We start from the raw sequence: 17,096 nt of genomic DNA, 5'->3' as shown, positions 1-17,096 counted from the left end.
CAAAAAAAGGTTGTGCCATATCTTGCTACAAATCACCTCTTCAAAAATAAAGATGTTTCTGAGGAAAAGAGAAACAATTAATGAGAGAAAATGCAGCTGCTCTGAGTGTTTTATTTTTTTGTTCTTTTTTTCAGAGACTATTCTGGAATACCAGCAGGATCCAGGCATGTGAACTCTTCAGTCAGGGAGCTAGTTAGGGTTTATATGCACTCCACATGAATGAGAGGCATTTTCTCAGTCAGAGCTTTGTTAAACTGTATTTGAATGGAAACCCCTGTAGGAATATCATATGCATCCATTCATTATCTGCATTAATTTTGTTAACATTACAAACTTTGTACAATATTCATCCAGCCTAGAAGGTATCAGCAAAGTGTCCATTGTGACAACATTGACATGAAACCGATCATATCCCAAGGGTTAATGGTAAAACCTTATTTCAACAGTTACAGTTTTTAATTTCAATTTCATACCAGTGGTTTAATCCACCTCTTCACATGCAGGACACAGAAAAGATACAGACAAAATTTTATTATTTGCTGACACAAAGACCCTAACCACAGAAAGGAGATATTTAATCATTATGGAAATCAATATCAACATCATCAATCAAAATTCATACAATATTTGATGACTAATCAGCACGACTTCAAAAACAGGCCACGTTATCATCTCAATGTATCTAGCTCCCACTCACAAATGGTCCAAACCCTCCCATCACTTAAGATCCAATTTAATTTCAACTCATTCACACAGTCAACAGTGTCTTAATTTGAGCTATTAAGTTCTTAATTGAAGTGTGCAGACAAAGTTCTGTTCTAAATTTAGAGCAGCCTTTTCATTTGAAAGCCCTCTTCCCTTTTTTGCTGTCTTTATCAACTGTGTTTGTTTCATGCTTGAATGAGTGTTGGCTAATCTTGTACCCCCTGGATTGTATTGAAAAGTTGGCAACAAAAAAGATGAGGTAAAGTTATGAAATAACTAACATTTTTGGAGTATGAAGATTCAGTTCATCAAATCTACATCAAATGAACTGCAGCTGAAGAAGTGTTCCCGACCATTTTAAGACTAAATTCACTTTTAATTCAACAATGTGTTGATATGTTTTGGGTAACAATACCATCAACAAATTACCGTGGAAAAACACAAACTAATCAGTTTGCCACAACAGATGACAAAACTAATGCAGAAATCTGCATTGTCATTCTGTCAGGTTAAACCTGCTTCCTTTTGACCTTCAAATTGTAATCAAAAGCTCACAAATTCCTGCCTTTCAGACAAATCACAGATATGAAGTGTACATTATAATGAGTAGTAACACTGGTGGAGGATAACTTAGGAGAAACCTTCATTGTAGACAAAAATTAGTGATGATAAATATTTTTAAGTGATCTATAGAGAACATCATGAAAAATGACATGTCTATACTACAAAAGTCTTTAAAAATTGTCAGTTGTCTAATTGACATTTGCACCTTTCATTTGTCCATTGCCATGGAAACAGATAAACATTTGACTGGCATATGACGTCAAAGGGGAAAGATTGAAAACTAAAATCATCATAACATACACTGCGAACTGCATCAGAAAATACTACTGAAATGTAAATTTCCTCACATGCTGAACTTAAAAGATTGGCATGCAACTTCCCAAATCCCATAAAAACCAAACTCAATAAATAAAGGGCTAACTAAAACTTGCAAAAACTTCATTTAAACAGGCTATTCCTGAATGGCCAAGACTGCACTCTTAGAAAAATCACTGAGTATTGAAAGGCTTTCATCAGATAAATCTTAGGTTCCCAAATGTTACCACTTTGAGAAAGCAAAGTTTATCAGTTGACAAAAGTTGGTCTCTTGTGGCTGCTAGGCTGTGCTTGAGCACAGTACTGGTTGTTTTAATGGGAAAATGTTTCCTCTATTCAAATTTTCCATGAAAAACAAACAAACAAAAACAAACCAATGCATTTTAAAACATAAATACTGAGAAACAGTGCACAATGTACAACAAAAACCATTAACACAGTACTCACATGTTTAGACTTTTGGGACTTTCCTGGTTCTTTTGGTACTGACAGTTTTCTTTTGTCCTCTTTTTGAACCCCTGGAGAATTGGGGGAGATGCAGCTCCCTTCAACTGATGGGCTTCGCTTCTTGTCAACTTTGGGTTTTTCTATGGCGGGTTCTGCATGTGGCATTTCCATAATTGTTTCCATTGCTGAGAGTTTGTTGAGTTTCACCTGAGCCTTTTCCACAGCTAAAGAATTTGCTGCTCTTTGTGGCCTTGGTGAAGCATGTGGGGTTGGCCCTGTCACAGATTTTGTTCTCGGTACTAGTTTAGTATGACGTTCAGGTTTTTCCAGATCATAGCATCCATCATCTGGACTCAATTCCGCCAACAAAGTGTCTTTATCATCATCATTATCATCATCATCACCTTCTGTCATGACATGCGTCTTAGGGATGGTTTCACCCTGGCTTCCACCATTTACCCTTTTAGCCAACTTCTCAGCCTCCTCCTTTAATTTCTCTGCAGAAAGATTAGGTTCACTGTTGCTATTACGATGTGCCTGCAGCTCTGCCTCAGCAATTGTGTCTTCCAACTGGGTGCCATGGCTAGGGTCACTCTGGGACCGCCAGGAATCCAGGGACTTCATATTGCCTGTAGCATCCATGCCTAGAAAGGTGTCCACAACATTCAGATCCCCCGTACTAACTTGGTCAGAATGTGTTTCACTGAAGCCACTGGTCGTCAAAGAAAGTGCATCAAAACTTATTTGGCTGGGACTCGGTGATGGTACAGACCCTAGGGGAGGACTGCAGCTCTCTAAACCCTTGCCTTCTTGAAACTCAGTCATATCAGCACTGTTGAATGAGATTACCCCAAGGTGCTGTGGCATCTGGTCCAAACTAAGATCAGTGATTGTTTCTGCTTTCCGTAAACTAGGTGATTCTTGCACCACATCAAGTTTGGGTGCTTCTTCAACAATGTTCACTTCATCCTGGTAGAATTCTGTTTTGATCAACGGAAGAGATGCCCTTTTCTTCAATTGTCTCCTATGTGGTGGAACTTTTTGGCTGCCATCATCAAAAACAGTGTTCTTGGTGTCATACAAAGAACCAGGTAATCCTTTGTCAAGCTTTTTGCTGCCTGGGAAGTGAAGTGAATCTACAGCTTCATTTCCCTCTGCATCAGAAGCTGCCCTGGGAGTACTGTCTTCTTCACTTTCATGGGCCACAATGGTATCTCTGTTTGACCCATCAAACAGGTCTGAAAGTTCTGTGCAAGAAAGGAGAGGTCAGTGATAATGACTGCTACATTACTGTGTTATTCAATATTATGCAAACCACACCATTGAAGATTTCTCAATGCAAATATGCTTAGAACTGCTAAAATCAAGTTGAGGATCTCTCATGAAGAGAGTTGAAGTGGTCGTGTCCCAAATTGTAATTAAAGGATATCAATCCATTTTTAAATTTCTTCATTCATACATTCATCACAGTAATGATTGGTGGCATCATCAGCTAAAATTACTGGTTATCTAGTTTGGTGCTCCCTTTTAATTCTGGGAATTTAACTAGTGATTGTCCCTTCTTGCTAATGCATTTAAATTGTGGAAAGATGTGACATAAATCATAAATCAATAACTTGGTATTGATAAAATTACATTGGACATACCTTTCTTGTAAGACATATCACTCTCCTCAACCATACCTCTTGCTTCACCACTTAAAATAGTTGGTATTTTAGGTCGAGAAATTTTTTTCTTTCTCTTTTTCACTGGTTCTTTTACATCACCGTTTTCATCATCAAAAGTAATCAAATCCCCTTCTGCCACCACAGGAGAACTAGTACTTTGCATGATCTCATGAGGGTCACTTGGATCAAACTCTTTTAGAGCTTTTCTTGTATCATTATTTGGATAGGTGTTAAACCTCTGTACAGACTGAGCAGCAGACTGAAAATTCTCTAAAAGAGGAGATGAATCCAAATTAGAATCAATGTCTGGTGGCTGCATGGTAGTTAAATCTGGACAGTGGATAGGAAGTTCTGCAGCATTTTTCTGCGCCCTTACATAGGACAATCTCCGCAACTTTGACAGGTTGTCGTCATGAGATGGTGACGATGTTCTTGCATGGTCCTGAGAAGTCCTTATAGGGGGGCTCCTGGTTAGATGTGACTTTTTGGAAAGTTTTTCAACATTTTCAGCAACATAAGCATCCTCATTTTGAAGGTTCACAAATTCATCTGTTTCTTGGACAATGGAGAGTGGTCGATTACCATGCCGTGGCACAGGCTGCAATATAACATCTTTGTTATTCAAAACACCTTTCTCTGGCCTCAAGTCCGCAAATGTGACAGGTGTCCCTGATGATGGATCTTGTTCATGGTCCATGTGAGTTCTTTTGCTGGGTTTAATAGGAACAAATGCACTTTTTGATGAAGGTAGCCCACTGTCAGGTACACTAGAATGTAATCTGGATTCTCTAGTGTCCCTTGTAACAATTTCTGAAGGTGCTGGAGGTGCTGAATTGCACCTCTCTTCTTCCTCCTTTGAAACACCTGAATCAAAAGTAGAATTCACATTCCCTTTATCATAACTATGGTTACTTTCACTATCACTTAAGAGTGAATCTTTACTTGTTTTCCGCCCTAACGGCTTTGATTTGAGACAGAATGGGTTTCTGGATAGAGACGGTGACTCTGATCCTTGCCTGGTCATGGAGGGTCTTACCCTAGCCTGTTCTCTCTCAGATGCCTCAGTCTGTGCTCTTCCTTTGCTCTTTGAGCTAGGATCCCTTTCTTCAAGGGATCTTCTCCTCTGCGGTTGGTTTTCTTTATTACAAAGATGACTATCGGCAAATGAAGTAAATGAGCGGATTTGGACCTTTCTCACTTTGGCAATGCCCGTCCCTTTCGGGGACATCAGCGGTGACTGGATTCTAGAAAAATCCCCTGTAATCCCTGCTCCCTCAAGAGAACTTACAGATGTTAAACTACTCGATCGGATTTTGTTGCCAGAAGCACTTCGCTGCTCTTTGTAGCTAACAAAAGACGAAGGAATTAGCTCTTCGGACGCATACTGCGCTCGTCTTTTTCCACGAGAGTGCGCTCCACTGTTCGTGTCCGAAAATTCACTGATGCTCTGGTTTTCTGACTCGCTGGTATTGTCTTCGCCGTACATACTTGAACCAATCGACTTATTGGACGGCTTTCGCCTAATGCGCCGTCTGCGTTTAAGCGAAGTGTCGGGAGATGAACTAATATCGCTTTCAGATTCTGTAGAAGATCCCTGGCTGTCCGTAGGTGACTCAGAATAAGAGGTAGAGTTCGATCGTCGCGAAATATTTTGCCGGTTCGATCCCGAAAATTTTAAATCGTTGTAAACAACACTAGCGCCATCTTTATTACGCCTTCCACGCGACGTTCGCGGATAATGGAATTCGTTCACGGCAGGTCTGTCTCTCTGATCGTCTCGAGGACGATAGCTATTTTCCTGGGTCGCATTCCATTGCATTTCTGTTTCCTCTTGGCTTTTAATACGGGCCGACTTGGAGTGTCTGTTCGTTGGAGCTTTGCTGAAAACCAAATCACTTGTGTTGTTCGGGTCCCTAGACAAACTTTTCACGTCAGATGAAAGACCAGGGGGATAAGAAACATTTTGTCCATAGTTGGAGACTGAAGGGGGCGGAAATAGCGTGCGGCCGGCCCGGTCGACTCGCTGAGTCAACTGTTCATTTGCTGGTATCCCTGGAATGTTATCCATAAACTTCGTTCTTTCTGCTCCCGAACTAGCGTAAGGACTCGAGCTCGATTTGAGAGAATGATCCTGCGTGCTTCTTCCCGATAAGAGCGGTGCAACATAGTCCACAGTTTGCTGCGAGCTCTCATTTAGCGTTGAAGTAGGAACATGACTACCATGGGTGCGCGCCTTAGAGATTCGCAGTTGAGTCTTTTCACTTGTCTTCCCGTAAGCTTTTTTGTGCGAAATGCCCACTTCCGTTGGTTCCACATCACTAGTTCCTATCAGAGCTCTGTGAGACCCTCGCCCTTCTCTGCTGTTTTCGTACCTTCCTTCAGTTCTAGAGCGCGTCTGGCTCGCGCTCCGTGCACCCGGTCTCCCTGTTTCGGCGTCAAATTGTGTCGCGCGAGAAGACATGATCGTTTACAGTCTATAGATCGTCAATTGCACCGTCAGATGTTAGCGAAAGTTGGTAAAATTCGTTGCACACAGATTCCAAACACTGCAATATTTCCCAGTAACAGATCTGCGGAGCGACACGCAATGATTCGACCAACAATGCTCAAGATTCCGAGACATTACACTTCCTTCCCTCGCATATTTAAATCAAACAGGTTTGCGAAACGATTCGACAGGTAAACCAACAAAACGTCTTTAAAGATCGAACTTCCACGCACTCCAACGTCATGTAAATCGCTCCCTCGACGTCAGGAACCTTCGAGGGAAACAAAAAAAATATATGTCACAATCTTAAAGGGCAAGATGCACTCACGCATACACAAAATTACCCTTAATGGTGAAGTTATCTACGCTAAAATTAGCTACGGGCCGACTGTAACACGACACCAGCCTCGAACGCGATTTGATTGACAACCGTGAACACAGACTGTGTGCGCGCCCGATCTGCTCAACCGAAGACTTAACAACTCAACAGATTTACCAAGTTAATTCGGCAAGTTTAATGACTCGCGAGTTAATCATGGGTGCAAAAGTTCCACCGGAAATGCAGACACAGACAATCTCCCAAAAGTTTCAGCCAGCTAAGCTAGCATTCAGGCGCCTAAATGCAAACAACTGCCAAGAGTGTTTTATCCGACCAAACAATGTTTTGACTGACTCAGTTGTAGTTGTTCACTTGCAGCATTTAAGAAAGGTGTCAAAGCTATTATTATTGAAAGACAAAGGTACTTTGTTTTCATTGGGTCTCACTTAAAGCGCTGAGTATTGTTTCTAAAGACCAATCGCTCTCTCTTGCTGCCCTGATTAAAGATTTATTAAAGAAAAAAACCGAATTCTCCTTTCATTACAATTGAAGTTCTATGCTGCATTATAACTTAATTAAAAGGTTATTCTTCGTCCTGATTGCTCGGCAGGCCCAAAAGCTGAGCTAATTAGAGGATTTATTATTAATCAATCACTATTTATTGAAGGGTCTTCGTCTTCCGGAAATTCTTGTGGATTCTTAACCGCGACCCTTCTTCTAAGTGGCTTAAACTTTTCATGAGGGACAGAAAAGGACACAGACGCAAAACAAAAGTATACCCGAGACCAATACGTTGGCAGAAATAGAAAGAAAAAAATTACAGTTAGTGCGAATGCACAGGAAAATTGCTATATAGCTGTTACTGCAGTCATTGAGTTTTTCTCGTGTGGCAGAAAAATGCAATGAAGCGACGCACCAATTATTTTCCTTTAGTAGGCGTCAAACCAAAACATTAGTTAAGTAAAAATGCTATTGACAAGGCTTCCCACTTCCGAGAGGTTACTTAAGAGAAAGCAGAGCGAAGACCTTAGTCTAACCACTACGTACTTTTCACTCAACATACTCGCTGCAGAGATAGACCGTCAGTCATATCTTGCGCAGAATTCCTAAACTTCATTTCAGGAAAAAAAAAAATTCCCGCCAAATGAAGGTTAAACTTTAACTCAAAGTGTTATCGATCGAGTAAAGTGACCCTGGACAGCTTGTGTTTCTTTCGTTAGCTGTCGCGTCAGTATTAAGTTTCGCGTTGCTAGCCCGCTGATTACACAAAATTAACATGCATATTTTGTCTTTCTCTCAGCCACTGATGCTTCTCGAGTTGTGAAAAAAATGTGAGTGAAACCACCACCACCGCAATGCTAGCGTGACGCTAAATTTACTAAACCACCTAAAGTACAGCCACACTTGGGAATTTATTTGTTTTACTATATTTGTTTTCTTTAAACTTCCTCCCTGTGGTTTTCCCTTTGTTAATTTATTAACAAGAGATTGCATAATTACTCGTGCGGTGACCTTGCGCACTTGGCTTATCCGTGACTTGAGCGATAGTTTTTTTTTAACCAGCTCAACAGTGAGCCATTGAAAACGGAAACATTCGAAAAACATTGCCAGATAGCTAAAATACTTCTGGACACGTGCGCGAACGCTTGCGTGGAAGACGCGTGGAAGTCACTTTCCGTAGGTCACCCGCGAACGCGAGTTGTTAATCAAATCTAGATTCGTTCATCTACGTGATGGTAATTTGACCAAACGTAAAAACTTGCGCGAATTCACCAGACGTTTCAATTGATTGTATCTGCCCGTTTCGTCTTTCTTGTCCTTTTTTCTTCCTTTCAAATAATTGTTTAATCCGACAACAGTAGTTAGATTGAGAGATAAAACGTGAATCATAAGATATAACTTTCTAAAAACGTTTTAACAATTAGGAAACAATCATGGTTACTTTGAAACAGCGTTTTTACCGACCATTTATTTTTCCGCGCTCTTCATCAGCTAAACATCCGATGTTGTTTTTTCTGAGATTTCTACGCCAACTAAAACAAAATGGGGTAAAAACATCTTTATATCGAGCACGTAATCTAGATATTCCATTAAGATTAAGCGTTTAAGGCAGAACAAATAATTCTTGATATATTTTTGAAATGAGAGTGAATAATCGACAAACAGGATTTTCGCGAATGATAGATAGATAGTGTTATACATACATCCGATTTCTGCGAGGCAAATTTCTGACTACGTAGCTGAACTTTCCCTTAACGATATGATAGAAAAGTCGAAATGTTCTCGTCTAAATAAAGCTCGCGCTCAGAATTTTAAATTCATGGCGTCTTCATTGCGATATTTTTTCCCCCATGGACAAGATTTCCTTCCATCTCTTAACTTTCAAGATAAAGATGTCCAAAGAACACGCTTCAGCCTTTGAACGAGTTGTTGTCAGTTGAAAGCGATAACCATTTAAAGACAGGCTGCAACACAATTGACATTTTACGGAGGGGACGAGGTGAGTTGTTAAAAACTTAAATTGATGAGCCATGGACAGATCTCATCGCAAGCGTGGCTGTTTCTTGATTGGGAAAAAAGCTAAACGGTATCATTTTAAGGCACCTATGAACGAAGGTGAGAAATCAAATGCGCAAATGAAACCTACTATTGTTAAGCAACAGCCTCTTCAGCTGGAAAGTTCTAGCTCTTCTTTGGCACAAAACCATGCAAATTCAAAGCATACCTTTGTTAAATATGGTTAAACGTCTCAAGTTCTTTAGGTCAAATGAGATGCTAATGCGAAAGCTGAAAATAGCCAAGCTGGCGACAAATCGAATAAAATCCAAGATCTACTATTTACCTCTTTCCAATATGAGTTAAAACCCACTGATCTGATGGCTTCGGTGGTAAATCTAAGGTAACGAAAGTGTTCCAGTCTTGCAAGAAGCAACAGCGCTCCACCTTCCCGCAAAAAGGCTCTCGTGTTGAAAACGTTTTTGTAGTCGCCAAATAAGCGTTTCAAACATACTTTTTGCTGGTGTCTGTGTTTTGTGTAGGCGAACGACCCCCTCGCATGAGACAATTCAAGAATCAGGTCGTTGATTGAAACAATATCAAATTGCTGATAGCTCGGAAAGTTCTCTAGCACTTAAAATAGCAACAGATAATTGAAAACGTGTGTTGCGACAGAAGATCACAGACTAATAATAGGAAAGTCCTGATGAGAAGATAGATGAAACTCTGATAAACCGGAAAAAAAACGGCCCAAATGCGGAGGAGTATTTTGTAACCCATGTCTTTGTCTCCTCCTCTTAAAAAGTTAGCATTACTTTTTTTGCTACTGGCTATTCACAGTACATCCTAATTCTCGTCGTCATGAACAATTTTCTTCCTTCAGATTCATCCTTACTTATTTGTTGTTTTTCTGCTGTAACGACTGATTACTTTAGGGCTTTACTCTGTTTATCGAGTTTGAAGGCAATTTCCTTAGTTTCCGCAAGAGATGACACTAAAATCACGTTCTAAGTAGAGCCTTGTATGCATCACATATAATCCTTTAGGCAATTCAGCTAAAATTTCGAGAATTTTCTTGAGTTAAATTACCAATCTTTTCTCCCCTACAACGTAATTATAAAAAAATGATAGAAAAAAAAAATTCTGGGTACACTGAACTATTTCGTTCATGACAGTGTTTGTCTTATTATAGTTTTCTGGATGGCAGCCAGCCAATCAGATAACAAGTCAAGGGAATTGCAACGATGTTCAACAGAATTTCGTAGCTTACACGTCTTTATTTCCACGGCTATTTGCTCAAATCTTAGAGTTATAAAGAATTCGTCGTAGTGCTTTATGAACTCACAGCTGATAAACCGCTGAAACAAAACTACCGTCTAAGGAAACTTTGTTGCGCAGTGACACTTATGTTTTGCATGAAACGGGGAATTGATATCTTCGGAACTTAGAGATGTAACAGGGCACTGAAGTTGTCTATTTTGAGCGCGACTTCAGACAGTGCAGGAGAAGATTGGAGATATCAGGGCAGGAAAAGCCAAAAAAAAACCGTCTTAGTTTGTACAAATTCGAGAAATGGCAGGAACTTCATACTCCTTGAAATGTGACCATGACCACAGATTCTTGTCAAAAGTATGAAAACCAGGAAGTGTTTGATTAAATAGATGGAAGGGATCCAAAAAAAAATTGAATGGAAGGATATGTCACAAACTCCGGACTTACACCCTTTGATGCAACGCTTTTAGAGATTAAATGGCAAAAATGACACAGTTTAAATTTTCTTGATCTTTTACAAAACATGTGAAAGCCTTGCGGAATTTTTTCTTTATTTTTTCATGTAACAAGAAAGCTCCACTCAGAGCGTGGTGATTTCCCGCAGACTTCAGGAGGAATCATAGTTTCTGAACCCAACATAAAGTCGCATCAAAGACCTCAACTATGTACGTACGAAGTTAAGACTTCCAAAACGGGCTTCAAGCCACTAGATGTACGCAAACATTAGTATCAGGGCGCTCATCTCGGTTGCGGTTACATTTCAAGTACTTCAGATAGTTGCTGAGGCCTGAATTTTTTTTTTTTTACGCCATCCCACCTCTTAAAGCCAGCAAATTAATTGCTTATTCTACAAAGCTTGTTCGTTTATAGTCAAGGACACACTTTTGCCCCTATAAGTGGGATTTGGACAAAACAAATTTTGCGTTTCCCCGACAGTCATTGTCTAACATCGCGTACGGATTATCGCCTTAAGTAGTTTTGTTCTGATGAAAATAATCCGTAAACCGGCAAGCTAAATAAACAAATTACTTTCCAGACTTTGTCATGCGCAGCTTTACAATAATCTGTTTTGCAAAAAGATTGTTTCTCCAATTTCCTTGTGCCGATGATTACATTACCAAAGAGATGACTTGATTCCATGTCAGTGCAAAATACTGTTGAAGAGTTAACATGTTTTAAGCTCAATTTGCCTCTAACTTGCGAGTAATCCACTTTCAAGTTGTATCAGTCTAAATTTAGAAGCCTTTTGTCTTTATTTCATTTCCCTGCGATACAAATCTGAAGCGAAACCAGCCATAACAATGCATAAAAAAACATTTTGTTGTTTACTTACTTGGAAGTATCATGAAAGACAAACACTTCGTTCTAAAATGATTGAATTATCTCAGAAAGTAGATTAAAAAAGGTTTAGAATTAAAAAAAATTGCTGTAAGAGGGAATCGCCTAAATAAGAAGACAAATACCAACAAAATTGGATAAAGCACTCGGATTAGAACAAGCACTCTTCAGTTGTTGGACTTCGTCAAGCAGCGTACCAAAATAACGAATTAGTCATCGGTTTCGCAGTCGAATTTGCCAGAATTAAGCGCATCGTGCCGCTTCGATCGGAATTCTGCTCATGTGTGAATACTCTTATCTTCGTAAGAGCTCCCCTGAATTCTATAACGGTACAGCAATTCGAGGTTCAGGCTTTTTTAATGGTACTCTATCAACAAGCCTTATCACAAATGAAGTTCCCAGTAATTTTCAGATCTGTGTTGTACTTGGTCTTAAATTTTTCTAATGCTTTGCTGACCCAATGCGGTAAATGTTTCGAAAAGGTATCTTGAACACTTCTATTTCAGCTTGTTTTGACGTTGTTTGATGTTGAAAAATTAAGCTGAGTTCTATGATACGTAAGTCGAAAAACATCAAGGATGGGTAAGATGGTACACAAATGGACTGAGCTATTTCAAGAGTTCAAAAAAGTAATCGGCCTAGAACGCTTCGGATTCGCTTTACTCCGTTATGTGATTAGTCAAGAAACTCGAGCCACTTTCTTAACCAATCAAATTCATAAGCCTCTCTCATCCCATGACCCTATCCTCGCGGCCCTATTATCTTTTTGGTAAATACATATAGTGAGCGTGTCGATTAAGTCATTCAAAATGAAGATTTGGGTCAAGCTACGACAAGGGACCGATCAGATGAGACCTCGAAAGAACCCAAAGGGCTCAAGGGCGGGAAAACATGTGCAACTAAGTCGCGATGGTCACTGGTTGAGAAAGAGACACATTTGTAACGAGTCTTACCAATCACTAAACAAAGCGACCCTAGACACTTTCGAAGCTCAAGCTGGTAATATCAACAGACATAACACCGATTGAAAAGATAAGTCAATTCTCTTGGTAAACATTTTTAACCAGCTTAAAACCAGACATTTTAGGCCCAAAAGTTTTAAATAAATACTTCCAGGCACGAGAAAAAAACTTGACTGACTCGCACTGTACATCAAAGAAAGCCAAACGAGAACACTCCAAGAAATAACGTTCTCCCCGACTGACTCGGAATCGAAACCTTTAGAAACAGTTACTAATTTTCGGTTTAAAGGCTTAAAGGCTAAATAACCAATCAGGTAAAAACCTGGGCACGCATGTTAATTTCTTTGACAATATCCCTTGCCCTGCCAACAAGGTAGATGCTTATTGACGTTGGCTGGTGGCCACGTTTGGGAACATACAGAACAGGACTGAATGTTTCTTAAGAAACACGTTTTGATCCTCAATCTTTAAAACCTCTTTTTGTAATAATTCACTTGTGAAACACTGCAGAGAAAGGCTTCCAGTTTTTCGGTACGTTAAGGAGTTGTTATGTCATAACTTTCTTGTAGAACGTGATCAGGATGTTTCATTGAATTCGCGATTTCAAAGGATTACAATTTATGCCCTTCACTTAGCCGGTAATGCGTGGATTATTTCAAACCTACACGCGCGCGCTTACCAACAAACGTGTTTCCGTTGCAAATTCTTAAACCATCAGGTCGCACGACATAACACTGCGGCCGTTTGTGCAACAAGGCAGTCCCTCTCCCCACTCCGATTAAGCAACGCGCAACCTTCCCTCCTTCCTTAGATCTTCACGTCCAAAAAAATATACGTGTGCTTCTTAGAACTGTTGTCGAAAATTAACGCGTGCTGAAAGAAAAAAAACGTGTAAATTATAAACAGCTTACGAACTTTAAATCCTGTTATCGCTATTGGTGACCAACACCACGATTCTTAACAAGTCTTGATTGTAAACAAGGTGTAATAGAAAGGAAATTGTCACCAGAGGCAAATGTGTTTGTTTTTTTGGCTCAGCGTGTTGATTTCAACGCTGTCGCCAGCACACATTTGAAACAAATTCCACTTTCGTGTAAAGCGCTACCAATTACCCACGATCATTCATGTTTCAGGCGTCTCATCAAAAGAGAAGAATTAATTACGAATCTTCAATCGGATTTTCCACAGCGCTAAGTTAATTTAAAATCAGTTTGAAATCTTGTTATTAGTTCAATCTCTCTGTTTGAATAGCTTCTTTAACTTAGACCAAAGCATGAAAGAATTGTTTTTGTTTGCCGATCTTTTTCGCATAGCTCTGATCACAACGGCGAGTCAAGAATAAAAATCCCTGAAATAAAAAAAGGCTTTTCGTTTAGTTGGAGACCACGTCACGCCACAATTTAAAAGCGCTAATCGTATTATCAAAGTGTTTATTCTTCCACAAGACAAAGGAAAGGAAGCAGACTAACGTCTAACCAGACAATGGCTTTCGCGTAAACAATCCTGGTTGCCAACACGAAACATTGGTCAGGCCAAGTTATCGACCACAGTGAAAAAGCATGTATACTAAGTTATGCCAATAGCTAAGGTCTAGAACATATTCAGGAGCTAATAACTTACTAAAAGGTTTTTCTGGAGCTATGAGAGGTGTACTGTTATAAAGAGAGTTTGTAAACTTGGAGCAGTCCCCTGGGAAGATATCATGGCAGGTCTTGGGTACAAAGTTTGTGGGAAAAAATACTGCGCTTTCACGGAAAATCAAAATGCGCTGCACAGTGAAATCAAACTGAGGGTTGAATTACTAAAAGTTCCTAAGCACTGCTTTCCCAATTGCTTTTTTCACCACGCTGTGCAAGATGGTTCTCACTTAAGCCCCTCTGATTTCGGTATCTCAGTGAAAACCATATCGGAACAATTCTTTCATATGTCACCAGTCGAAAGTCTATAAATGCTGCACCAACTGGGCGTTACACGTCATTGGAATCAAATACATAGCACGTCTGTGTAGTACTGCTTATTATGCTTAGCTAAGTCTTTGGATAAAATCCTATTGTACCACCAATCACACAGTTAAGCTGTTGTTAAGCAGTGCTTTAGCGAGTAACTGTTTTAAAACTTTGCTTTAGAAGGTAGTTCTGAGCCTATATTCTTTGGATGTAACTTCTTAATTGCTTAACTTATGGTCGTTCCCACGAAAAAGCAATATGGCTAGTCGTTGACATGTGTGCAGTACAATGTGTCATAAGAGGGATCCCACGAACCAGTCCCTTTATCATTTTAAACGCCAGCAGCACAACATACGCACTCTTCAGGGTTCATCAGTTAAATTAGTATTTGCCCTATAAGTGTAATATCGCCTGTTCCACCAAACTTTGTTGTATGAGAAACGTGCGCATCATTAGTTCGTGAGTAAAGTCGAATTCCGCATATTTTTAAGTTCAACTCTACGCAACACTTGAAGAGATGGAGTTTAGCTGGAAGAAAACAGTTTTCTGCTCCCGTTTTGTCCAAACAAACTTGTAACAAGCTCATGTCAGCCACTAGAGACTCCAGTGGCAACAGTCATTGCGATTAATTTACTCTCATTAGAAGATACCCAACCTAACAAATTACATTACAATAACTTTCCATTGTTTTTGTTGCTTGAACTAAATTGCATTCAAGTTACTTACCGGATATTTTCAGCCGATACTGATGAAGTCGTGATTGTGGCCAAACACTTTGCTAGAAGCTTAATAAAGCGAAGGAATGTTTTTAGACTCCTAGGGTATACACAGGTTTACACAGACTGACCAGATTGAAGTTACTGACAGATCTCTGCTTGTGATTGTGATGCATCACAGGGATTTTTAAGGAACAAATAAAAGGCTTACATGACGTCATAATGACGTAAGTGTAATGGTACGCCATGACTTATTCCGAAAAAATTAAAAAGAAGTAGGGATTTAACCAAAACTGGCACATCTCTGCCACCATGTGTTCGGAGATCTTACAACAATCCGGAAAGCAATTTCTTGCGTAAAATACTTCCGCATAAAAACTAACATAATATCAATAGGCCTTTGAGCGATGTACTTGTAAAGATAAAAGTCTTATTAGCCATAGAACGATCATCAAATGTCTCTTTCCAGAACTGGATAGCGAGCTGGGGTAATGGGTTCAAAATTTAAGGCGATATAACGGGACATAAGTATGTTTGCAGACTACTTTAGCCCACGATACGGCCCGTTTTTCGGGCAGAGCCACCTTTAACTCCATTAGGAGCCGCTTATGGGAAAATATTATTAAAATCCCTGATTAAACTGTACAAAAAAAAGTTCAAATTTCAAGTCTGGATATAAAACCTCGGTTGGAACCTTTCAGATATGAGCTACTGAGTTGTTATCCAATGTGGTTTTGTTGTTCATGCTGTCCGAGATTGCTTTAAGTTGTAAAGCTGTTGATACAATCTTAGAGTCGTGTGACCATTCTAAGGCAGCCGTATGTTGTCGTGTTACCGTTTATCATGCTGTTCGAGATGGCACTAAATTTTCAGGCTCTAAACAAAAACTACTTTCACATGATCTTGTTTGACATGCTACAAGAGTTGGTTTCAATTTTCCACTCTGTCGACATGGCAACCCTGTTTTTGAACCTCAACTTAAAGTTTGCGCGTTGTAAGCATTTACATAAAGTTATTTGTACTGCTTACAATGCTCCTTGACTTTCAATAGTTAAAAAAATTTAGTCGCACAATTTTTTTTCGATGAGTATGGACTTTAAGTCTACTATAAGTAGCTCTGGTGCATGTACCGTTTATTTTTTTTCAGGGTTTTCTGACCTTTTTGTATAAAGACTGCAACGTAATGACTTTCCTTTGGATTGTTTCTGTGTATATATTAGAATCTAAGGCTTCCCAAAATTCAAAGGCTAGAAAAAATCGATCGGAGCAGTCACCGATACGTTTTATCGTCGCCGTATGCGAAGAAATATCGATTTGGACTGTTTTGCTCTGCAACGTATAATTTCAAGACAGCACTCTTAAAGCGCCGGCCGTACACACACACACACGCATACACACCATTGGGAATACACACAATTCACTTACTGACTGATTGCTTCACATCTTCTGAGCCAAACTGGTCAATTGCTACGATATCTTTTTGCAGACTGCCGTTAGATTCCACACGTAAAGGAAATGGTTTCCTCTCGCAGCGTAGACGAAGGCGGTTTGAGCCGAAACCATGCCCAGGTGTGGGTTTTTATATAGATGAGTTAATTCAATTACAATTTTAGACACACTTGACTTTAAGGTCTTTTCGTGATAGAAACTGCATGCAACATTCATCAAAATCAGTCTTCGGTGTTAATCTACATTGACCGTCTTGCTCGAACCTTCGATATGTTACTATAATTATTCCTGTACAGGCATTCATGTGCATTCCCCGCAAATAACTTTACGGTATCATTGCATATCATCACTCGCACCGCATAACATCTTCAGAACTAATCCTGTAACTGTAACAGCTCAATAAATCTACTTT

The 17,096-nt window shown here is 39.6% G+C and overlaps 1 protein-coding gene across 5 annotated transcripts in view; it reads right to left on the bottom strand.

Moving 5' to 3' along the window:
* LOC131789682 (uncharacterized) overlaps nt 1-15,299 on the bottom strand; it is a 28,006-nt gene extending 12,707 nt beyond the window's left edge. Inside the window, exons 1-4 of one of the 5 annotated variants that reach the window (XM_059106836.2) lie at nt 15,246-15,299; nt 13,253-13,446; nt 3,678-6,457; nt 2,032-3,278 (exon numbers count right to left, since the gene is read on the bottom strand). In XM_059106836.2, coding sequence (XP_058962819.2) covers nt 2,032-3,278; nt 3,678-6,159 — 3,729 coding nt within the window. In that variant the 5' untranslated portion in view covers nt 6,160-6,457; nt 13,253-13,446; nt 15,246-15,299. The other 4 variants (XM_066161065.1, XM_059106837.2, XM_059106838.2 and 1 more) reach the window with 4 other exon arrangements.
* Between the last annotated feature and the right edge of the window lie 1,797 nt (nt 15,300-17,096).

Source organism: Pocillopora verrucosa, chromosome 14, assembly GCF_036669915.1.
Source record: "Pocillopora verrucosa isolate sample1 chromosome 14, ASM3666991v2, whole genome shotgun sequence".
Lineage (NCBI taxonomy): Eukaryota > Metazoa > Cnidaria > Anthozoa > Scleractinia > Pocilloporidae > Pocillopora > Pocillopora verrucosa.
Note: the sequence above shows the minus strand (reverse complement) of the source record. Positions and strands in the feature narration are given on the sequence as shown.